The following is a 24439-nucleotide window of genomic DNA, read 5'->3' as shown; positions in this document are numbered from 1 at the left end:
TCAGCACTTAAGAATTTTTGCAAAATTCTAAATAATCTCTGTCTTTGCTGTACTGATCTCCTAGGGACAATTTGAACACAAATGATGGGAGAGAACATGACTTTTGTTCTTGGAAATACCACATTGTGCAATTATGTGACTTCTGATCTTGTTAAAGTAATTCTGGTTGTAAGCAGAGGTTATATTAAAGCATGTGTTCTCAGATGAGAGCTCAGTACTTACACTGTTATCCAGAACATTCATTTTTCTGTAACCAGAGCCTAATGGGGCCTGACCACCTTTTTTTTTTTAATATTTTATTTATTTTAAAGAGGGAACCTTGAAATGTACTGAAGGACTGGGGGGGCCTGCTGGACCGTAAGCTTCTGATCAGTTATGGCACGATGGAAATAGCATGGGCTTTATTGAAGACAAGGAGACCTGGCTTTGCCCATTTACAAGCTTTTGTGACCGGGGGCCTCAGTCTCCTCATTTATAAACCATGAGTCACAGTGCCTGACTCAGACTGCCTGCCTTCTTCATACCAAGTGCTCCTCCAAAGTCATTCTTTCAGAGTTAAATCCACGTCTTCAACATCCTGAAAAGTAGACTCCGTAAGCACATACATTAAGGCTCCAGGATGAGCTCTGATGAATTAGCCAATGTCTCAGTGGTCAATTAAGTCACACAGGATATTTTTTCAGGGACAAGTACAATTTATTTCTACATTGTATCTCATATCACAAGCTGAACCACAGAAGGTGCCTGTCAGTACCCTTCCTGGGGTCCTTTCGCTCTGACGAGATGGCTGGGACCTTCTAGAAGTACCATGCTGGCTTAAGCTCCCCCATTTGTATCGTATCATGGGTCACGAACCTCTGTGAGAATCTGATAAAATCATGGGCTCTCTCTTAAGAAAAATGCACATACACATAAGCGCACAAATTCAGCATATAATTTTGAAGGGCTCAGCAATCGCCTGAAACACGTTCTTGGATTCAGGCTGAAACCCCTGGTCTAAACTAAACCATTGCCTGCAGAGGGCAACAGGGTAACTGCAGCCCACACTGAGAGCTACATTCAGGAAAGCTTGGGACACTGTAAAACTTGATGAGTTTTTTGAAGGCACTTTTCTTCAGCATCATCATCTCTTCTGGGAACCTAGAGAAGATTCTGGCCCTAGAGGAGCCACCATTCTTCACAGAGCCATCCGTGGGCAGCGGCTTCTGAACACTCACAGGCATGCTGTTGCAACTGAAGGAACGCACTGCCTTCTTCTTATTTTGCACGGACAAGTAACTGAACAGGAAGGAGGACAGCTTGTGCTTGGTGACGTCTGGAGCCTCTTCAGAAAAGCAGTCATCATCAAGTGGGTCCAGGAGCGTTTCAAGATGGCAGCTGTCTTCCCTTTTCATAGGACTGGCTCCTACACGCTGAGGCTGCTTGATGATCTTCCTGGCCTGCGCTGGGACAGAGCCCACCCCATTGGAAGACTGAAGGAACATTCCATTGGCCAAGGCTCTGGGGCCTGTGGTTTGGGGGATGAGGTTCTCAACCTGAGGGCTAGGTTGGGAAGTACAGTGCTGACTCAGGACGAGAGTAGCAGCGTCTTGAATGAGATTCCAGTCTCTCAGGATGTCCTCTCTGGTGGTGAACTGGGATGTCACAGTGAAACGGATGATCAGTTTGTCCTGGATAGTGGCCGGGATGAGGAAGAGACGGCCAGCTTTAGCTATTTCCTTTAATACACTTTCTGTGAGACAATTAGGACCCTGTTTAAAGAATAAAGAGAAATGACATCTATGTCACATCCCCCTAAGCATCCCCAGAAGCCCAGTATTTATAGATCCAAGAGGCTGAACAACCATCAACTGACATAATTATAAGCCATGGGATACGGCATTACTGGCATTACCTTTAGACGAAAAACCACCAGGCCAAGGTGCCTCTTGGCAGGAATTTCAAAGAAAGGGTCATTCCTGACCAGAGACTCAAAATATTTTGCCATTTCAGTACCCTAAAATTGTAAATATAGAGAGAACTGAGATTAATAATCAGGAAAGGGACAATTCCACATAAAGTTTCACACTGCTAAATGGGTTTAAACGTGACATCTTTGAGCCAGAGTTCTGAATGGCTTCTGCCTGATTCTCTCCATTTGATGTAGCTCATATTCCAAGCTGGGAAACCTCCTGTGAGCAATGTCCTATGGCTTGTCATCATCAGATCCACCTCAGGAACTCATTTCTGAGGGCCCTCTTTCAGCTCAGCCCCAGAGCTAGAAGGCATGTGTTTTGCCATCTGTGAAATCTGGCCTCAGATCCTGGGCTTCACAGGTTTCTGACTGGTCAAGGTGGCAAGCGAGGGCCAAAGTCCAGCCCATTGTCTGCATTCCCAGCTAGGAACTTTGTATAGGCTGGATCTGCCCAGAGGAAGAGATTCTTTTCACAGTATGTAGAGGCACCATGTGGGTTCTCAACAGCCCTGTCCTTATCCTAAGCCTACGTCTTTCCCTTGCCTCTCAAACCTTTTCATACCTTCCCTATACCTCACACGCTGTTTCATGACCCCCTCTTTTTTTGTTCCCATTCCACAAGGAATATATTTTTTATACATCCTCCCCACATACATCATAGAAAACTCTCAGGGCACCTCGGTGGCTCAGTCCATTGAGCACCTGCCTTCAGCTCAGGTCATGATCTCAGGGTCCTGGGATCGAGCTCCACATCAGTTTCCCTGCTTGGCGGGGAAGACTGCTTCTCCCTCTCCCTCAGTGGTCTCTCTCTCTCTTAAATTAATAAAGAAAATATTTTAGGGGCACCTGGGTGGCTCAGTGGGTTAAAGTCTCTGCCTTCAGCTCAGGTCATGATCTCAGGGTCCTGGGATCGAGCCCCACATCAGGCTCTCTGCTAGCAGGAAGCCTGCTTCCTCCTCTCTCTCTGCCTGCCTCTCTGCCTGCTTGTGCTCTCTGTCAAATAAATAAACAAAAATCTTAAAAATATATATTTTAAAAAAAGAAGAAGAAAGAAAGAAAGAAAGAAAGAAAGAAAGAGGGAGTGAAGAAGGAAAGAAGGAAGGAAGGAAGCTCTCTGCACCAGTTTAACAAGCACAGAATTTCTCTTTGGGATGAGGGAGAAAGTTCTGGAAATAGTAATGATGGTTGCAAATATTGGGAGCATACCTAATGTCACTGAATTGTACACTTAAAAATGGTTAAGATAGGAGTTCCTGGGTGGCTCAGTGGGTTAAAGCCTTTGCCTTCAGCTCAGGTCATGATCCCAGGGTCCTGGTATCAAGCCCCACATCGGGCTCTCTGCTCAGCATGGAACCTGCTTCCTCCTCTCTCTGCCTGCCTCTCTGCCTACTTGTGATCTCTGTCTGTCAAATAAATAAATAATTTTTTTTAAAAATGGTTAAAATTGTCATTTTTACATTAGGGATATTTTCCAACAATAAAAAGAATTTTAAAACTTTGTACCATATTAATCCTTCATTGAAGTTTATGTCATTTTTTATTTCCTTTTTTTTAAAACCTAAGATTATTAACTAAACAAGGACAGGACTTACCTTTTCTTTCATTTCTAAAAAGTTTCTTCAAGCATCCAGAAGGATCTCAATAAAATATTTGCTAATTGCTCTCACCTGGTTCTCATTGAATCACCTGGTTCTCAGACTTGATACTCAATTTCAAGAGAACTCAAAAGATTTTAGCTAATCACACCACTTTTGCCCCAGTTTCTCAATTTCAGACATTACACAATCAGTTTATACAATGCATACACTTGGCATACAGACAGTCCATCACTGACTGCACTAGGTCAAGTTTAGTTTTTGTTTTTTTTTAAAGATTTTATTTATTTATTTGACAGACAGAAATCACAAGCAGGCAGAGAGGCAGGCAGAGAGAAGGGGGAGGAATCAGGCTCCCTGCTGAGCAGAGAGCCCGATGCAGAGCTCGATCCCAGGACCCTGAGACCATGACCCGAACCGAAGACGGAGGCCTAACCCACTGAGCCACCCAGGCACCCCCAAGTTTAGTTTTAATAGAAAAGTTGATAAAGCTGATATCAAGGGACACCTGGGTGGCTCAGTCGGTTAAGCATCTGCCTTCAGCTCAGGTCATGATCCCAGGGTTCTGGGATCAAGTCCCATGTTAGGCTCCCTGCTCTGCGGGGAGCCTGTTTCTCCCTCTCCTGCTCCCCCTTCTTTGCTTTCTCTCCCTCTGTCAAATAAATAAAATTTTAAAAATAAATAAATAAGGGGCACCTGGGTGGCTCAGTGGGTTAAAGCCTCTGCCTTCAGCTCAGGTCATGATCTCAGGGTCCTGGGATGAAGCCCCATATTGGGCTCTCTGCTCAGCAGGGAGCCTGCTTCCCCACCCCACCCCCCCGCCTGCCTCTCTGCCTACTTGTGATCTCTGTCTGTCAAATAAATAAATAAAATCTTTAAAACATAATTAATTAATTAATTAATTAAAGCTGATATCAAGCAGGATGTGGTCAGGTGGGCCCAGCTGTTATACCAGAAGAAAAAGCAGGAAGGATGTTGGAGGACCTCTCTTTCCTTGAGTACACTGGGGTCTTTCTTTTCTTTCTTTTTAGGTTTTGATCTATTCTCTTTAAGCATCTAATCTCAAAGACTTATCATACCCTACATGGTCACATATTTTCTTACTTTCTTTTGCTTCCCCATGTTCATGCCACACTCTTGTTCTTCGGTCTTAACTTCTCCATTTTCTAAAAGGGGTTCAGGGAAAGGGACTTCCCCGAGGTACAAGGGGCAGAAACCAGGTCTCCTGATCACCAAGTATCTGCACTTTCCACCATGTTCTGCTTGCTCTCCCACCTCCTGGCCTACAATGTAAGCTGCTTGTGACAAGGTAGATGCAGGGGCCAGGGGAGAGGGGAAAAAGCTCAGCATCCTTGCCACCAGAAACCACCTTCACGGATGAAGAAAGCATGGCTACTACCCGTGCCCTGAACCAATCTAGGTTGAGGGCGGGCAGACTAGAGCTGCAAGGCCAAATACAGCGCTTTCCTGGAACATAGCCATGCCTATTTATTTTTGTATTGTCTACCGTGGCTTGTGTGCTACCGTGTCAGAATTGAATAGTTGCAACAGAAACAGTATGGCCCGCAAAGCCAAAAACAGTTACTGTCTGTCTTTTACAGAAAAAGTTGGCCAATCCCAACTGTAGGTGGTAGGAAATGATGAATGATGATGATGATGATGATGTTAATGAGAACAGTCATCTGTTACCATTAGAAGAAGGGGGAAAATGGAGGAGTGGGGAGGGGAAGAAAGAGGAAGAAGCAGAGGAAGGAGGAGGAGGAGGAAAGGAAAGAAAGAATATTCATTGAGTACTTAACTGTGTATTAGGTCCTGTACTGTGTATTAGGTCATCATTTAATCATCACCATTAACCTTTGAGAGGTATTATCATTTTCCCATCTTATAAATCAGGAAGCCAAACACAGAAAGTTTAAGTAATTTGCCCAAGGTCACCAAACAGTAAAGGGTAGAACAGAAAAATCAATCCCAGTTTCCATTCTCTAAAGCATTATGGTATTACAGAGAGATACACATCTCGGTTTTATATAACCTCCAAGAGCTCACGTAGTAGAAGATAACCCAAAATTGTGCAGAGAAAAGGCCTTCCACTCTTGAGCGGTGTAATTACCATCTCTGAGCCCCACTTATAATATGGGGCTGGTCAGGGTGCCCACTCCAATCTTTGTTGTAAGAATCTGATGAAACAGTAGGAGGTATTTTTAAAATTTAAGACACTATGCAAGTAATAATTATGATCTCAGTCAAGTTGAAGAAATAAAATTAACTCACAACAATTCTGTTTTGGTCTACCCCTTACTGTTGTGGGACATTGGTAACCTGTGAGCTCCATTTTAAAAGAGTGCTTAAGTAGGTGATCTTAGGAATGCCAAGGAAGCCGTGATATGACTGCGGTAGACAGAATAGTCAGGAAAGCTCCTGGGAGAAATGAAACACAAGCCTTTAACAACATTTGGAGAACAGAAAGCAATCCAGAAGGGCAAAGCACAGGTGAAAGTGCAGAGGCAGGCTGAGCACACAGCTGTAACGGGTCGGTGAGAAGCCTGAGCTAAAATTGAGACTGCAACCCGGGTCCTTGACAGCCAAGACTAGAAGTGTGGGTCTAGTGTCGGGAGTCGGGGAACTGATGGGAATTCAGAGGTTTGACTTGCAAGAGGAGCATTAGGGGAGTTGGCCAGACCTACATGCTGGATATCCAGTCCTAAGTTGTAAGCAAAAATGCTTTCCTGGTGACTTGTAACCTCCACTGTCTCATTTCCCGGCCACTACCTCCAGTCTCGAGTCTGAGGATCTAGAGAGAGGACCAAGTGCCTGATGTCCTGCACTACATGCCACATGACAGCCACTCACTGATAAACACCCAGTCTCCAAACACCTGGATGTTTATTACGAATGTAAAATCACCAGCCATAAACCAGCCATGCTTACTGCTTCGACCATTTCATTTGGTTTTGTGTTTATCTCATGAGGAAGAAATTCCCTAAAGGGAAGGTGGAAGGGGAAAGACAAACAGAGTAATAACGACAATGTCTTTGAACTTTCCCATGGCTTTTATCAATGGCTTTGCCTTACTCATAGGCACTCAGAGAAATGAGTGAAAAGTGCTACTCGGGGCCCCTGGGTGGCTCAGTTGGTAAAGCAGCTGCCTTCAGCTCAGGTCATGATCCTCAAGTCCCAGGAATGAGTCCTGAATGGGGCTCCCTGCTCAGCCAGAGAGTCTGCTTCTCCCTCTGACCCTCCCCACCTCATGCTCTCTCTCTCTCCCTTTCTCTCTCATTCTCCCTCTCTTAAATAAATAAAATCTTTTTTTAAAAAATGCTACTAGCCAAAATTCTTAGTGAAGTCCCACCTCTATCATGAAGAGTACAACAGAGAGACGGTGCCTGTCTCACTTACTTCTGGGTTTTATTTCTAGCACAATGATTCTGTTGCTGTTGCTGTTGTTGTTGATTTGGGTTAAAATAAAATGTACCAAATAGACCTTCTGTAAATAGGCACCGAAATGATGCAGAGAAATTTGTTCCAGACTTGGTAGGTCTACATGTCCAAGCCAGAAGAGCCATGTCTCAGACATAACCATAAGGGACACAAATTTTCAGGCTGTTGTGATAATCAGAGTAATTTATAGAAAGATATGTTCCTACCCCGGACACACAAGCTGCCCTTTGATTTATTTGCTTTTTCTCTCTGCAAAACAGGCTCTCAGGCCATCACTACCAGGTGCATGGTGACTAACAGAAGGAATAATGAGACCCTCCTGCAGGGGAGCAGACAGCAGATAGCCCCCCCGCCCCCGGTGTCGTGTTCTTGCTCAGGGTCCCTCTAGCTAACAAAGAAATGGCTACCCTGAATAATCAAGTCCCAGGAGCCCAAGAACAGGCCCAGACACCTGAGCCATACACCTCAGGTCCCCTGGGCAGAAGCCAGCTTTCCTCCCCACAAGGACACACAGCAAGACTACGTACATGTCTGACGTGCGCTTGAAGATTCTTCACACCAAAGGACCGAATCACGAACCAGAGTTTGATAGAGCGAAACCGGCGGCTCAGGGGGATCTGCCAGTGCTAGAACAAAGGCACAAGGGCTGATGAATACAGGCAAGAGCCCTGCTCCCTCACACACTCCTTCCTCTGCCTGTCCTGCCCTCCAGGGATAGACGGTGTCACCATGACTCTGGAAGTTGTTGCTAAGAAGAAGCCAAGACTAGTTACCCAAAGGATGTCTTGTCAAGGGACCAAATCCTGGGGAAGGTGGCCAATAGCTACCCTTGTCCAAGCGCATGGCAAGTGGAAACCAAGTCCATGACTCTGAACCAAGGAGAAGCCATTTTGCTTCAAATGCTACTTTCAACATTTCATCTCAGGCCAAAATTCAAGATGGGGCAATGTATTTTTCTTCTTGAAAAGAACCTAAGTTGCTCAAATTGCAGGGAATGTAGTTCTATTTCTATCACCCCCCCCACCACCACCAAAATGTAAAGAACAGTGCTCAAGGGCTGGGACGCTATAGCCCCGCAGACATGGGTTTCTTCTCGAGCTCTGCCAATTCCTGGGTGATGCCCACCCCACCACCCAGTAGGATGGTGATGCCACCCCACTGGCTCTTCGTGAGGCCAAGAACGAGCAGCACCTCCGATGGAAGTGGCAATGAAGGAAATCAATTGAGAAGAGCTTCGCCAGAAGTCATCAGCAAGCGGTGGCTATTTAGGTGATAAAAATGCAAGCTACAGATAGATCACAGCAGTCCTTCTACCTAGAGCCCCGATGATCATTATTTAATCTCACTGTCTGGTCACGACTTCTTCCTGGGACACTCCTGTGACATTCCTGTGCCCTCAGGAGCCATGACTCCAGCTTTCAGGTTTCAAATGAGCATCCACATCTGGGCCCCTGTGAAACTAAAATTGACCCTTTGTTCCTGGTAACCAAATCAACAGAGCTTAAAGTTCAAGGCATGGGCACCCTAGATTGAAACATTTTCAAAACAATTTCAAATCGGTTTCACACATCTGGAAACAGACCAAAGGGTTTGGAAAACACTGACGGTTGCCCTGATGAGTAATGTGTTTTCTAGTGACCTCTTCTTCAAATGCCAGAAAGCTTCACCAAAATTTCTGTTGACTGGAAATAAATATTTGTCCCACTGGTATTTATGTACTCATCCACAGGATTGCCAAAACCTCTAAAATGTGATCACCTTCACCCTTCACACTCACTTCCTGACCTGGGCAGGGGCACTCTCCGTTTGGGGACACTGCTCCATTGTGGATGGACAATGTTTCTCCTATGTCAAGTACTAAGCCTCTGTTTTCCAGCTTGGGGACTTGTTTACCAGCAGAGGGCATCAAAACCTGAGCACAGGACAAAATCCCTGGGACAGGGAAAGCATCCATCCCTTCTTAGAGGAACACTCTAGGAGAATAACAAAACCTGGCTTCCCAAACGGTTATGGCTAATTGGCTACTTTATCTCACCAGCAAATTAAAACGAGAGGCAAAGACTACTTTATTTTTTATTTCTTCACACTCTATTCGTATCCCCGGTTGTTCCTCTTGTCACTATTCCAAAACCAATCCATGCTGACCCAGCTAGATGATATTCCCAGTTAGAGCAGGAAATTTGGACATAGAAAAGGTGATGTGGTGCTTCTTTAACTCAAGACATCCCCAAGCCTCCTCTGTGTCCTTCCGAGGTTTTGCAGGTTTCCCCAGCCACAGGCAAGACAATGCCCCATCCACTAGTGGGAGCTTGATGTTAGAAAATGTAGCCCTGATTTTAGGTGGTGCCCGGGCTCAGGGATGAAGTTCCTAAACCTTCTCTCCCAGGATGCTGCTTATTTCTGGCTCATCTCAAACATGGCTGCGATTCTATTTAAAGCTACAGACACCTGGGGACAAAGAGCCTGGGTCAGAGCAGCAGTGAAGACTTTCAGGATCACAACAGATGAAAGCTTCCATTTTCTAGAAGTTTCTTTGAGACTTGGAAATGGAATTCAGAGATTTAGAGGTGGGGGAAGGAAACGCATAAAGCCATACCTTCTGGAGGGGGAATATAAATAATAATGTTCCCCAGACCACTGTTAAGAAAAGTAGAATTCAATATTTTTTTTATAAAATGTTATCGAGAAGAGAAAGAACACCATAAAATCTCCAAACTGATGGGAACAAACCACAGAAGACCTTGGGACACTGGTGGGAACAAACAAGCAAACAAAAGGTAACAGGAGATCTAAAATGGGGGAAGGTAAGATAATGCTCTTAAGTGATGATGATCCAAATACACTTATAGGAGAATGAGTATCATTTCCCATTTCACACTCAAGAAAGAAACTTAGAATTATCCCTGAAGAGATCTGCCCCTTAGGATGCTGTGGAGATGTTTTTTAATTAAAAAATTGCTGAAAACCTACCAGACAGAGCAATGAAGATGAAAGAACCATTATTTGTCTACTTTTATCAGCCTCTCAGGGGTCTGTAAGCTTACAGACCCACTCCAATCAAAAAAAGAAAATATGGCGGTGGCGCCTGGGTGGCTCAGTGGGTTAAAGCCTCTGCTTTCGGCTCAGGTCATGATCCCAGGGTCCTGGGATCGAGCCCCACATCGGGCTCTCTGCTCGGCGGGGAGCCTGCTTCCTCCTCTCTCTGACTGCTTCTCTGCCTACTTGTAATCTCTGTCTGTCAAATAAATAAATACAATCTTTAAAAAAAAAAAATTAAAAAAAAAAAAAAAAAGAAAATATGGCAATGTACATTATAGATGACATTGACAATTTCCTGGGGGGGGCGTGGCAGGGAGGAATCTTGAGTCTGTTACTAGCTGACACCTGATTCCAAAGGACATTTAAAAAGCAACAGCATCAATTACAAAGTGTATGGTAGCAAGCATTTTCCTCACTAAAAAATTCTCCTCCTTGAAAAAATAAGTTTGTATTTGCTGATCAAAATGGACTTGAGAGATCTGCCATGAAAAGCCCAAGCTTTTCCTTTGGGGGCCCCTTCCCCTCATGAACCTCACCTCTAAAGGTAACCAGAGTCAACCACTTGTGAATAAAGGAAATCTTGATCCCTTTTAAAAAATAAAGAAGAAGAAGCAGACTCAGAAATGTAAAGGAAGCCTGAGCTGGTCTGAGGGAGAATAAGCAATGCAATCAAGAGATGACAGAGCTATTATTTTAGGACTAAAAGGCCAAGACAGTTCAGTTGTCCAAGGAGACAAGACAGAACCTTCTCTTTACAGACTGAATCATGGACCTCAGGCACTGTTCTCTCTGCCTCGCTGCTTTAATTCATTTAACCTCATGACAAGCCTTGGAACCCAATATTAGTATCATCATCCTCATTTTACAGATGAGGGACCAAGACAGAGAGGCGAAGTCATTTGACCAAGGTCACACAGGTTAGTAAATGGAGGAACAACAGTCCAGCTGGCTTAAGGACCTCAACGCCTAACCATTCTCCAGCGAATCTCTGTAGCTTCAAAGAAGAATTTTTAGCAATATTACCCCTACCATTAATTGAGTAATTGCCACATTCCTAGGACTGTGTTAAGTGATCTACGTGTATGTTCCCATTTCACCCTCACAGCCTCCCTGTGCCCATCTTACAGATGAGGAAGCCACAGCTCAGAGAGGGCAGCTGAGTTTCCCAATGGCCCACAGCTGGGGTAGCATTTCAAACCAAGCTCATCTATTCTGCTCTGCTGCCTCCCCTTGGCCACAGATATAACTTGTTCACATCTCTGTCTCCTCTACAACTAAAGGAAAGGTTCCTCTTCAAACTGAGGGGTAAATCTCAAGAATTCATTTCCCCAGGAGTTAGTACATGCTGAGAATGTGGGCAGATTCAAGAGACGGATGTGCAGCTAGCTGAGAAGGCCACGACTAGTTGGAGAGGCTCAGGAAAGGTGCCTGTGCCCCACCCCCTCCCGTGGAGCCTCCCACCTTGACGTAATGCCCTGGGGACAAAAGATGAAGGAGATTCAAGCAAGGAGCCTCTTTCCCTACCCAAGGAGATTCTCCGCCCTACCCTGCTGCTGGGCACTAAGCAGAGCAGATTATCCAAGCTGGAGACAGAAAGGAATGGACCCACTCTTCGTAGAAGAGGCATCTCTGGGGAGTAAGGAATGCCACGCATATTCAGGAAATGGCCATACTGCCTCAGAGGTTGGTCTCATTTTCTAGGCTTTTTAACAGTCTTCTGGGTTTCATTCTATATGCTTAGAAACCGAAGGCATACAGCAACATATTAGGGGATGGGCTCACAATATGCCAGTTTCGGACAGAAGCCAACATCAAGGAGACCTTCTGGGGTCAGGTGCAGTCCATCCCAGAGGCTGCTTCTGGCCACTCACCATGAAGTCAGTGGCCATGCCTGAGTTGGCATGCCTGAGGTAGATGGGGTTCACACTGAAGGTCTGCTGCAGCTTGTACTTGTCCTTGACCCTGTGGGTTACCAAGCAGGCATTAGTGGCTGAGGCCTCTCCAGAGGGAGCAAAGCTTTCCCAAGTGCTGGAAGCTTGGCTGCCACACTCACCAGAAGCCAGTACAGTCAAAATGCACCATCATCCACTTAGAAGGATTAAAGGTGAAGGAATCGGCATACTCGATGCCCTTCAGAAACCCCCGGAACTCAGGGCACAGGAAGGCAGTGCCTGCGTAGGCAGCATCGATGTGGAGCCACAGTCCCTCACTGGCACCTGAGGAGGCAAAGGTCACCTGGCTGGGAGGCAGGACTGGGGGTGGGGGCTTGCCACCAGCCAGCTCAAAGTCATCTCTCGCCTGGTACAGAGGCTGGTGGGCTTCAAGAGAAAAGAAAGGCTGGCCCGCTCTGGCTGGAGGAGCTGGCAAGGCACAGGGAGATGAGGGTGGGGACAGGGGCAGGGGCCTCCTAAGGGAAAATCCATGGAGCCACAACTGGCCTTTTGCTCTCACTGGCCAGAGCATCAGCACTCCTGGGCATCAACCTAGAAGTTCCTGGCACAGAAAGCAACTCCCTCCTGGCCCGGAGGGCAGGGGTAAGTCATCTGACACAAACGTTCCAGCGGGGATATCTCTCTCTCTTAGAGGGTTTCTTGCTTGGGGATTTTACGAAATCCCAAATGGGATTTCTTCTCCACCTATATCTTCCCTCATGGTTTCCCCCACCCTACCATTTTCCTTTCCTTAGCCTAGAATAGCAAATGTTCCATGGTGCCGCCTTCACCCTGTGTTTCACATATGGCCTACTCTAGGTTTGGACATACACGTGAGAGGGCAAGAGAACCTGAGACTCTCCCACTGTTGCTTCCTTGAAAGGATGCAAGGCAAGGGCTGGGGGGATTTCTAACACCTGGTCCACTGCTGGAAAAAGCAGTGCTCTGGCTTCTGTGGCTCTTCTTCAGCTCTCTGCACCGACCCAAGAAGGGGAAGATAATGCCACAGAGCTAGTTTCAGGTTCTTGCTCTAAGGGAACATTCTAAAGTTCATGACTCATACTTGTCTTCCTAGCCAGACAGGGCAGACACTTACAGATGGGGCCCAGCTCTGACAGGCAGTCAAATGCACAGACCCCAGTGGTCCCCAGTGTTGCACACACCTGAAGAAAAATCAAGGAAGTTAATGGTTAATGTGGGAAGGTGGGCTCATGTGACACAGTTGGCCTGGAAAAAAAAAGACTGAACCACAGTATTATCTATCCTACCCATCCCACTGGAACAGCATGTATTTCACATTACACTTCACCATGACCCACAGTAAGAAATACAATTTATATAACAATCTAGTACAAACATGCATTTGAAGGAAAGTTTCACCAAACCATACTACTCTGGTTACAGGAATGCACTCTGATAGTTTCTATTCTTATTTGTTTCACAAAATTTATTTCTTAACACACCAACGAGTAGCAATTCATAATTTGTAAAATGTTGTACTTTTTTTTTCTTTTTTGCTTTTCTTTTTTTTTTTTTTTTTCAGCATGTTACTTGCTTAAATTCTGCCCAAATTCCTTCCTCGCCCCCAGGTCCTATCATTCTAAGCTAAGAACTCATTCTAACTTACAAAAACAGGCACCAAGCCCCGTTCTTTGTCCTCCTTGATGGCTTTCTGAAGAGCTTCCCCTCGGAGTGAGAAGTTGTCATCCACAGGCAGAAACTTCATCTTCACCAGGGAAATCAAACCAGCTTTCTCCACTGAGGAGTGAGCCTAGAAGGACCATGGAAACCTGTTAGCCGAGTCCCCCCGGGGTTGCACACCCCCCAGGAACTACTGAAGCCAGACTAGGCGAATCAAAAATAACATTTGCTGTGTGTCCTAGAGAGGACCTCTGAGGCCTGTGCCGCCCTGAGCTCCAGCCTACTCGTGTCTAGAAAAAAATTACTCAAGAACTACAACTCCACAAGCCAAGCACCGACCTCAGGATTCGGCCTGTATTGGGCAACTCACCTGGTCAGAGGCATAGGCAATGAGCCGGGCGTTCAGGGAGGACTCATCTGTCCCAGGTTCAGATGCTTTCATTTCCAGGATTTTGTCCTTCCTTGCTGCCAGCAAGGCGATCAAGGTGGACTCACTCACTGTGCTCTGTAGTGGAAGAAGGATTATCAGGGGCAGCCTCTTCCTCTGGGGCCTGGGCATATTCCCCTGGCTTCTGCCTAAAGGGCTGTCCTTTCTCCAGACTCACAGACCTGTCCCACATTCTCCATTCACAGCACCCTGTGCCTCTCCTCCAACTGACCAGGGAAGTAATGAAAGCAAATTTGCACCTAATACCAACACCTTTATTAGAGAGGCCACAGAGACCAAAAAGAGAATGTTCAGCCTCTGCTAGATATAAATTTGCCTATAGATATGTTTGCTCCCCATGTAAACTTGCTAAAAATAAAGAGTTTTTAATTTATTCATTTTAGGCATGGAAATAGAGCTTGTTTCTAAAGGGACATTCCTGAGAGAGTGGGTCCTATTTTAACTTGAGAGTCCGGTCACTCTGGCCTTGGCTCTGTTGCAGATGGTTCCTGTGATCTCGGGCTAACATTGCCCCTCTGGGAGACTCTTTTCCATTTATAAAATGAAAAGCATCCCTTCCGCTTGCCTCCCAGAGTGGGAGTACTGATTATCCAAATGAAGGCTGGATAGGATTTTGTTCTGGCCATGTCTGTGGGTACCCTGTGGGCCCCTCAGCAATCTCACAGAATTCTTACAGGTTTCTCAACATTCATTCACTCGGTCTTTGGTGTCTTTTCTTTTTGAACTCTTCCTACAGTTATAGCTCCCTGCTAAAAAGACCTAGCAGAGGGTGTTAACAGCAGAAGAGTAGTAAGAATAACAATGCTACCTTCCAACTACATAGCTATCCAGGGTCTACAAAACGTTCTGTCATCCCACTGGCTCCTCAATAAACTGCTCTGAGGTGCTTGTGATTCCCATCTACAGAGGAGGACAGCAATGCTCAGAGATGTTACAGGACTGAACCAAGTTCTCAGGGCCGATGATACAGGAGGAAGCATCCCTTGGATGTAGATGAGCATGTGTTTAAATCCTTTCTTTCACTTACCAGCCCGCCAGCTGGGGCAGGCTTTCAACCTCCCTGAGCTCCAGTGCTCTTATCTCAAAGATTGGTGATGATACTACCTACAGAGTCCTTGAGATAATTAAATGAAAAGCAAAGTCACGTACAGCAGACATTTAGCATGTCCCCCAGATACACTGTCTGAAGTTGTAACTATCTCCACACAACCCAGAAGGTCCACAGCATGCAGCAATTTTCCTTCAGTCTCGTTGCAAGACTGCAGAGAAAGAGCAAGTCACTGAGCTAGCAATGAGTCCAGCAAACTGTCCAGGTCTCAACCCGGAGCAGCATGGCTATTTTTATTTTAAAGAAGGTCTCACTTAGGGACATCTGGGTGGCTCAGTCAGTTAAGCATCTGCCTTCAGCTCAGGTCATGATCCCACAGTCCCAGAGCCTGCTTCTCCCTCTCTCACTCCCCCGGCTTGTGCTCTCTCTCTCTGTGTGTGTCAAATAAATAAATAAAATCTTTAAAAGAAGGAGGAGGAAGAGGGGGAGAAGGAGGAAGGGGAGGAGGGGGAGAAGAAGAGGAGAAAGAGGAGGAAGAAAAAGGGCTCATTGAACGTTCATGAGGAAAATATTGTTGCTATATTATTTGTTATTATTATCTCTATCTTATAGTTTATAAAACCAGGAAAATTGTGTATTAGAGTAGAAGTCAAGAATTGATGGGTCCTCAAAGGTCTCACAACCAATCCCTCATAAATGTAGAGGGTTTCTAGATGCAGAAGTACCCAGCAGTATGCATAGTCTATGCGAGACACCCAGCAAGCTATACCATATGGATAGCTCTTAACAAGACGAGAAATCTTTGAGGAACTATCATTTGACAGATACCCAAATGATAGGGCTGTAGGATAAGATAAATCAATTTATGGAGCTCATTTTTCTCACTGCCCAGGGTCTCCTGGACCCAGGAGGGAGGGCAGGAAGTCTCTACTTGCCTTCTCTTTTCCTTTCCCCAAAAGGTGGTCAATGAGACAAGGAAGGGGAGGGGTCGGGTGAGAAACGAAGACACCTGAATCCAGCAATACTGGAAATGTGATCATGGGTGGACTTCTGAATCTTTTTAGAAGAAAAAAGGGAAAAAGGAAGAGTGGAGGTGGCAGCCTCCGTGAGAGTGGTGACCGCGGCAGAGGCGGTGACTCTGATAGCGGACTAGGCAATTGTGACGGCCATCAGGATAATGACAACGGTTAAGGGCAAAGGGATGATGGCAGTGATAGTGGTGGAGGGGGTGACGCGGGGGGACCTCTGTGGAAAGTAGGAGAAGGCCCTCTGTGGGGTTCAGCTTATCTTTCACTCTTCTGGCCCCCAAGCTGGGAGGAGCTCTGCCGAGGTAGGCACCTGCAGGACGCCTCCTCCCTGGCTGCCGGGATGGTGGTGCAGAAAGTGCTCCGGGAGTCCCAGCATTTTCGCCAGCCAGTCCATGACGTTCATCTCCAGCTCCGTGCACGCAGGGCTGGAGGCCTTCGAGAGAGAAAGCAGCTTCACCCAGGAAGTCCCCGGACACCAAGATTGCACCCCTCCCCCTGCCCCATCAGCCCCAGAAACACATGTCTCTGCCCTGGCCCTCCCCAGTCCCCATGCTATCAGTGGGAACCTGACCTATCTTCCCCCTGGACAAGGGCTCAGTGTCAGGCCCTATGCCCCATTCTCACCCCATCCTCTGCCAAACTGTAGCGGGAAAAGACATAGGGCTTTGGATCGCTGCCCCACCTCAACCAGCAGGAGTCTTTCCTAACTCCCACAGTTCTATGGAGAAACAGCCCTAGAAATGATGGCTTGCATTTGGCTTCCCTAGTCCCTAAAATACCCAGCTGAGCATCCTGAAGGCCAAGAGCAAGCTTTAGGACTAAGAAAGAAAGCAGTCCTTCCTGGAAAAGATAGCAGCTTGCCTCAGCCTCCGCTCCCAGCCATTCCTTCCCCTGACACACCCTATAATAGGTCAGGTTTAAAATATCTATCTGTTCTTGGAGGCTTCTGGCGCAATTTAAAGCCGCTCAGCCCTTAGGGAATTATTAAGGGGAGCCTGAGGATAGATCCCTAAACCCTCACAGACAAGAGCACAGAGGAAGTTGTACCCACAGGCGCCAAAGTGCCTACTGAGGATCACAGACTGTGGCAATAACCAGATCTCAGTCCAAATGTCATCTCTGTCTCTATGCACTGTGTGATCCTGGGGAGGTGAAGTTATCCAAGCCTCAATTTCTTTACCTACAAAAAAATGGACCGCTACTCATGATTCCCTAGGGTTAGAGGATAAGATGAGGTAGTTTCTACAAAGTTCAAGCTCAAAGGATATAGCCATTGTTCATATTTAACTTAGAACCCCCATTCAGAGATCAGGACAGGATATGCCTGCCCCAGCATGTCACTTTCTGCTACACGTCCAGCGGCCACCAGTTAACAGCTACGGCCATGGTTACTCACCCAGGTGAATCCCAAGCAGTTGATGGCATCGGCCAGCATGTCCCCCAGCAGCGATGGCCAAGAGGTGAGGGCTGGGTAGTAGGCGTGCATGTGGGGACTTTGCCAGTGTACCACCTGGAGGGACAGCATGTCCATGTGTGGCACCGGGAGGCTTCCCTCTACCAGAGACCCTCCCTGGCCACTCTAGAGATGGGCTGACATTTGTAAGACAGTCAAGTAAATGACACAACTCCATAAAAATAAAACATATTCATGGTGTTCTTGTCACCCACCCCCATTTCTCATCCTCTATGCTGTTTCATCAGTGGAGCCCGTGTACGTATGCCAAGACCAGAAGGGAATATGCAAAATGAGAATCAGTATAGTAATTAGGGTTGTGGATTTTGGAGAGTGCTCACGTTAGTCTCCACTGCTTATCCCCCATGCCATCCCTGCCCAGCAATAAAAGGAAGAGGAGACTATGAGCTCCAGAAGAAGAGGTTGCTTGTCCCATCCAGTTTCTTGCAAAAAGCGTCCTTTGTTTTTTGGGTCTCTAAGCTCTCTGGGCACACAGCTCCTGCAGAGAGTCAGTGTGAATGGATTCAAAGCTGTCCTTCATTTCCCAGTGAGGTTGGGGAAAGGAGAGAAAAGGGCAGGGAACTGCCGGCTCACAGGCCTGGGACCCCTACCTCCAAGTTAAGCCCTAGGCCCACAGTCAGACTGAGGAACCAGATGAAAGAAGAAGCCAGGTGGACAGAGAGGGTCCCACCATAACAGGCTCATTGGCCTCATTAATTATCTAATCTGGCTTCATCTCCCTGTTGATGAAGATGCCCTGTTCATTTCTGCATTCATGCTTTTGAGTAATGCTATGTCTCCTGACAAGCAGGCACGTCCCATACTCATAGGACCTTCCAAAACCTGCTAATTCCTAGAAAGCTACAAAATACTCATTTCCTCCACAAACCCTTTCCCAGTTCCCCAGCCCCTCTGAACCTTTCTCTGAACCCATGGAACCCTGTCATTCTAGATGTCCAATCCTACTGAGAACTCATTAGTCAACATCTTAGTGTATCAATATTTAGTGTGCAGAAATTCTTGTAATCCCTCATTGGCAAGGACAGTATCCTAGAAAGTGTGTGTGGTAGAAGGAGCATAATATTCAAGTCCAAGGACACAGGTTCCAGCCCTACCTTTGTCCCTAACCAGCTGTGAGACTTTGTAGGTTTATCGTGAAGCTAAGGAACTTAAGCTCCAAGGTCCCATGTTTGTATGGGTCTTTCTGAGAAAGATACTTAATTTCATTTTCTTACAAGGGATCTCAAAATGTATATATGATGCAGATCCCATTAAAAACAGGATACTCCTCTGCACTTTTCTTAACCTTAGTCTCCCATCATAAAATAAATCCAGGAAAATAAATGTTTCCTGGGGTTGTCATGTGGACTGGTCTGGGAGGAAATTTGCAAAATGTAAAGCACTAATGTTAATGGTGAGTTAATCACATGGTGATAGACACATCGTATAATCTGACTTGACTCTTAGATAATCAGACCTCTTCCTCCGATTTTCGCTAGGCGAAATGTGTGGAAGGTAATGACGGTATCTTCTGTTTTCCCATACTTCATCTTATTTAATTCTCACAGTACCCATGAGATAAGTTCTCCCATTACCCACATTTCACAGATGAGAATCAGGGCCAGCCAGTGCGAAGCAGCATCCCCATGATCACACACACCTCACAGGGACAGATGACAGTGCCAAGACAGAAACCCAGGGCTATCTGCCCCCAGGACCCAAGCAAGAAGATGCCCTGCCTTCTCTCCCTGTGCTGCTCTCTCTCCCCCATGAATCACAGAGGAGGTTTTTCTAACCAGAGTCAGAATTAAAGCAGAAGGGAAGTTCTTCTCTTTGTGTCTAGGTGATGGCAGGGAGGGAAAAATCAGTCCAGTCTTCAATGAGGTGCTGGTCAACATGAGAAAGCAAAGGGCCAACCGATTTCAGGCCGTCTCTCAGAGGCGTTGGAAGACTGGGCCCTTTTTATCGGTGTCCTTAGTGACAGTATTTTGGAAACCCCAAAGAAGGGCTTCCATCCCCTAACCCTATCAAGACACAATTATCTGTTCTTGCAAGATAAATATGATAAGATAAGCCAGAGGAACCCTTATCAAGAACAGACAGAACTCTCCTTCCAGAAATGAGCCTCTCTGACCACACCCCCAGCAACTGCGGGAATTGCAATCAATGAATCAGCTCATTTCCGCCTCCTCTGACAGTTGCTCTCAGCCTCACTACCAAATTACAGTTGGTCCCTCAACAGATTACATTTTACAGAATGAAATCCATGAGATAATCTTATCGGGGCACTAGCCTCCTGGGTAAAGCTTTACGATATGGAAATTTTCAAAAGATGCTTGTGAAATAGGCTGAGTGGTCAGAGAGAGGTGAGTAATTGGCTTTATTCAAACTTGCCAACCAATACGGCTGCACAAACTTATTCTGAGTTTGGATAACTTGTCATCCCTGCCTCCAGGCATATTTCTGTCCCATCAGAAGCTTTTAGGGGATGATGGAAGCAAATCCCAAGTCAGTCCTTGAAGGTCTCTGAACACACGCGGTCCAGGACACCAATGCCCCAAGCAGACAGAGTGAAGGGAACAGCCTGTATGTTGGGATCCCACTGAAGGGCGGCGCCTGGGTGCACAGGGTCAGGCTGGAGCATTCAGTCGGGGCAGATGATCAGTGTAGGAGAAGGAGCCTATGGAATGAGACTGGCTCAGGGCTAAAATCTTGGATCCACCAGCCTACAAATTCTGTAACTTTGAGAAAACAATTAACATCCCCGAGCCTCAGGTTCCTCATTTGTGAAACAGAGAGTATAGGATCACTATAGGATAGAACAAGCCAGCCTGCAACGTGGCTCGTCCAGGGCCCGGCATGTGACATGGCGCTCAGTAAAAGGCAGCCCTTCTGAGGGAGGAGGACTGGTGTTCTCACTTTTAGCATGAACGCCTTGGCACAGTTCGTTGCCCCTGGTGGCCAGGGACAGAGTCCCAGCCCACAGAGGCCACAGCTCAAGCAACAGCTGGTCTCTGTCTGCTCCCTGGCCCCGCCGGTGCTGTTACCAGGCTGGACTCCTTGTCACGGGAAGCACAGATGATTCAGGGAAAGCTCCTTTCTACTCTTCAAAAGCAGCTCAAGCGTGAGACCTCCCCTTAGTGGGGAAGGACACCGTTCCTACCTCCCGGAGGAGAGAGGAGGGGGTGACAGGTCTCACTCAGCTCCCTGGGCCTCTCTAGGTGACAATCAGGGTACTCCCAGGGAGGGTGTTGTCTCGGCCGCCTTTCCTCCCTTCAGCCAGTCTCCGCATTCTGTGGGACTGCAGGGACTGTCTCCAGCCTCCTCTCTCTGCCTTGCTTTCCACATTGGCCTTTCCCCTCAGGACCAATTTTCATTCTTACCTCATCCCATTCAATTTCCATGCATCCGTCAGATGAGACTCTGAGGTGGAGTGCTAATGCCCTCCGGCCTCCCATCCAGCCCCACAGGGCAGCCCGGGCATCAGAAACCTAAGTTCAAAGTCCTGGCCCTCTACATGCCCACACGACAGGCTGGTACATTGGTGCCCCAGTGGCAATCTAACCCACGACAGGCCTCTCTTCAGGCCTACTGCCTGCCCTCCACTGCCCCAAAACCCAGAATCGCCCTTGTGGTGACTGTAACTCACCCCAGGCATGATGATTCGCTCGATGTCCCCAAAGATGCTGTCCCAGCTGTCAGGCTCTTCGGGTGCACTCTCAGGCAGCTGGGCTCGCAAGTAACCAGGCCGGACATCCGGAGTCACACGCCGCTCCCGCACGGTGCTCAGGTACTGACAGATGTAATCCACCATCTCTTTTCCTACAAGAGAGGAGGAGACAGCCGCCTCATGTCCCCCCACTGGGCCTAGCCAATCCTAGCCCCTTGGGTCAGGAACAAGAGACCTGGTGAAGAAGGAGGTGGATTCGTGGACTGATGGGGAGAAGACCTGATCCCTAGCACCAGCCGTGTCTTCAGAATTTAAAAATAAGTGAGGGTGGCGGTGCTCAGTCAGTAGAGTATGCAACTTTTGATCTCAAGGTTGTGGATTCTAGTCCAGCGTTCGCTGGGGGTAGAGATTACTTAAAATAAAAAATGGGTGGGGGGTTGCCAGTTAGGCTATGAGCTCTTGGTTTCAGCTCAGGTTATGATCTGAGGGTCATGGGATTGAGCCCTGCATCAGATTCCAATTAGTCGGCTTGGAACTCTCTCCCTCTCCCCATCTCCCACTCCACGCAACCCACCTCCCCAACTCCCTCTCGCTCCCTCTCTCTCAAATAAATAAATAAATCTTTTTTAAAAAATGAATGAAAAAAATAAGTGAGCGCATGAATGACTTGGGGGGGAAGTGTGTGAGTGAACAAATGAACAAGAGAGAAAATCATGAACTATAAAACTCAAGCACTAAAGTAAAATACTTATTTTTCCTCCCCTTTCTCTAATCCATATCAACTTTGACTCTCTCTCCTACCTTTCTTTTCTTCTCCAAAACAGAACATCTCATTAATTCTCTACCTTACAGGTTTAGTAGAAACTCTGTAGCTCTTTCTGTCCAAAAACTGTTACACACACACACAGAGATACACACACACACACACACACAGACACACACAGACACACACACACACACACACACACACACACACACTATATTCTTCGTTAGCACAGAAGCTAAGCTCCCCTGCCAGGTTCTGACACAAGCTGAAAAATCTACTTGCTCACTATTCCCGTTGGACCAGTAATTTCTCACTTTTGGACCCCATGGACTTCTTTGAAAATCTGATGAAAACTATGGGCTTGGACACACACACACACACACACACACACACACACACAGTGTATAATTTCTGAGGTTCATGAAATCCCTAAAGCACAACCATAGACCCAGACCAGGAACCCTGTACTAGCCTGAAGTTCTGGGGAAATGCAATGTCTTTTTGTTTATTTGTGTCAAGTGTTAAATTCCTGCTAGTTGGCATATAGTGTATTATTCGTTTTGGGAATATGCAAGACCAGGTCTTAATAACTCAGTTTCCCTCCCTCTGTTTGCACCAATACCTCAATGCTTAGGACATTTCTTAGATGCTTAAAAAAAAAAAAAAAAGCAAATGAATGAACAAATACATAAGGAAGAAAAATAGCCAACCCAAATACTCTGAACCGCCTCTAAATTATTTACTTTTTTCTCCCCTTTCATTTCTCCAGGACGGGGCTTCAGTCTTCAGACAGAGTGTCTGTGTCTCTCCCTCCCTCCAAGTCTCTCTGTCTCTCTCTCTCTCTCTGCTTCTCTCCCTTTCTGCATATGTATGTTCATCTCTCTCTCTCCCTGTCTCTCTCAATATCTGTAATTGCTTCTTGGTATTCCTTAGGCTTTTCTTCCCCTGCAAAAAAATAAAATAAGATAAAACAGAGAGAAGAAGGAACCTGATTTCTTGCCTCTGCACCAGCTCACACAAGATTCTCATGAGTGGGACCAAACTCAGAAATAAACTGGGAAAGGGACAAAGGGAGATTTGAACACCCTTCCCTCTCCTCCAATCCTCCCACAGCCACTGCCTCTCACGACTGCAGTAGCACCCCAGCAGGGCTCTAGAACACTGGACCTGCCCATCACTGGTCCAGGAGCAACAAGAAATGTAATTGTGCTCAACACAGAGGCTGGATGGGAACCTGCTTGTGGCTCTTGGGAAGCCCGGGGAATAAGCAAGTGCAGGCTTGAGTGCAAAGACTGCTAGCTACTTAGTGAGTAAGGTGCGGATGGAGGAGAGAGGAAAAGCTGGACCTAACATGGGACAATATCTTAAGACAAAGAAATTTCAGGCAACATAACTTATCCCTGAGGGGGAGGATATAAAAAGTCCCAGAGAGAAAAATTAGAAGTCGCTACCTCCTGCCCACTTAAGGAATGATGCCGGGAAAACAGGCTAACCATTTGGATTCTCCCATTCCTCAAGGCTTGCGATATAGTAGCTACTCACTAAATATTTATGAAATGAAGGACTAAGTGAAAGAAGAGCACTGACAGATTCACACATAGAGACATGAATATACAGAAAAGATTTTTGCAGTGACTACAGAACACTTGGAGAAATTGTTTTCTGCTTCAGAATGTGAATAATCCCTTTTCCCTATTAAGTGGATCAGGAATCCAAATCCTCTCTTTGTGAGAAAGGGGACAGGACAACTGAAACATGGGAGAGTGGGAGAAGGACAGGGAGAGGGAGAATGAAAGAGAGGTTGAGAAAGTTTTCAATTCTGGGGTCCCGCAGTCCTTCCTCAGGAAAAATTTTGTGGAAACCAACTCTCAGAGGGCAATTTTACTGCTCCAGTCAAACGACAGCCCCCCACCCCCAAAGCTAAGGGCAGACCACCAGCCCTGTTCCTAGAGAGTAACAGGGGTGCCCCCCCTCACCTCTCTCTCTGTACTCCTCGGGCTCCATCTTCTCCCTGGGGCTACGGCTGCGTTGCCTTCTCACAGACAGACTCGGAGGAGGTGGAGGACGTACTACTGGGCAGCCACTGTGGGACCTTTATTTAAAAGGTTCCCCTTCCTTCCACTTTAGCCCCACCCTTCAAAGGCCCTTCCTCTAGGCTTCATGAACCCCACCCCTTTTTTCCCCAATTCTGATCAAGAGATCCAGGATAAAAGGCCCTTCTAAATTAAACAGTGCACTTAGCAACCCAAACCTCCAGGCAGCCTTTCCACCCCCGACCTCAGACCGCAGAACCCACCCCTCACCCCCCTCCACGCCCCCCCACCCCGTACCCCGCCTTGGACAGAGCTCAGGCTCGGTAGCCAAGAACAAAGCCAAGGATATGCAGAGTAAGTGGCCCGAATGATGGGTATTATGCCTGCTATTCCTT

General features: G+C 46.8%; 1 protein-coding gene across 1 annotated transcript; it reads right to left on the bottom strand.

Moving 5' to 3' along the window:
* Positions 1 to 1001: 1001 nt before the first annotated feature.
* On the bottom strand, positions 1002 to 24015 carry HDC (histidine decarboxylase). Its single transcript, XM_032856518.1, has 12 exons — positions 23988 to 24015; positions 21225 to 21397; positions 17519 to 17632; positions 16433 to 16555; positions 13969 to 14103; positions 13585 to 13728; positions 13054 to 13120; positions 12080 to 12242; positions 11898 to 11988; positions 7515 to 7613; positions 1895 to 1996; positions 1002 to 1751 (listed from the first exon to the last, which is right to left on the bottom strand). The coding sequence occupies exons 1-12, from the start codon at positions 24013 to 24015 to the stop codon at positions 1002 to 1004; spliced, it is 1989 nt and encodes a 662-aa protein (XP_032712409.1).
* Between the last annotated feature and the right edge of the window lie 424 nt (positions 24016 to 24439).

This window comes from Lontra canadensis, unplaced genomic scaffold, assembly GCF_010015895.1.
Source record: "Lontra canadensis isolate GAN:19392208 unplaced genomic scaffold, GSC_riverotter_1.0 scaffold12, whole genome shotgun sequence".
NCBI lineage: Eukaryota > Metazoa > Chordata > Mammalia > Carnivora > Mustelidae > Lontra > Lontra canadensis.
The sequence above is the reverse complement of the archived record's forward strand: the minus strand, read 5'-3'. Positions and strand labels throughout refer to the sequence as shown.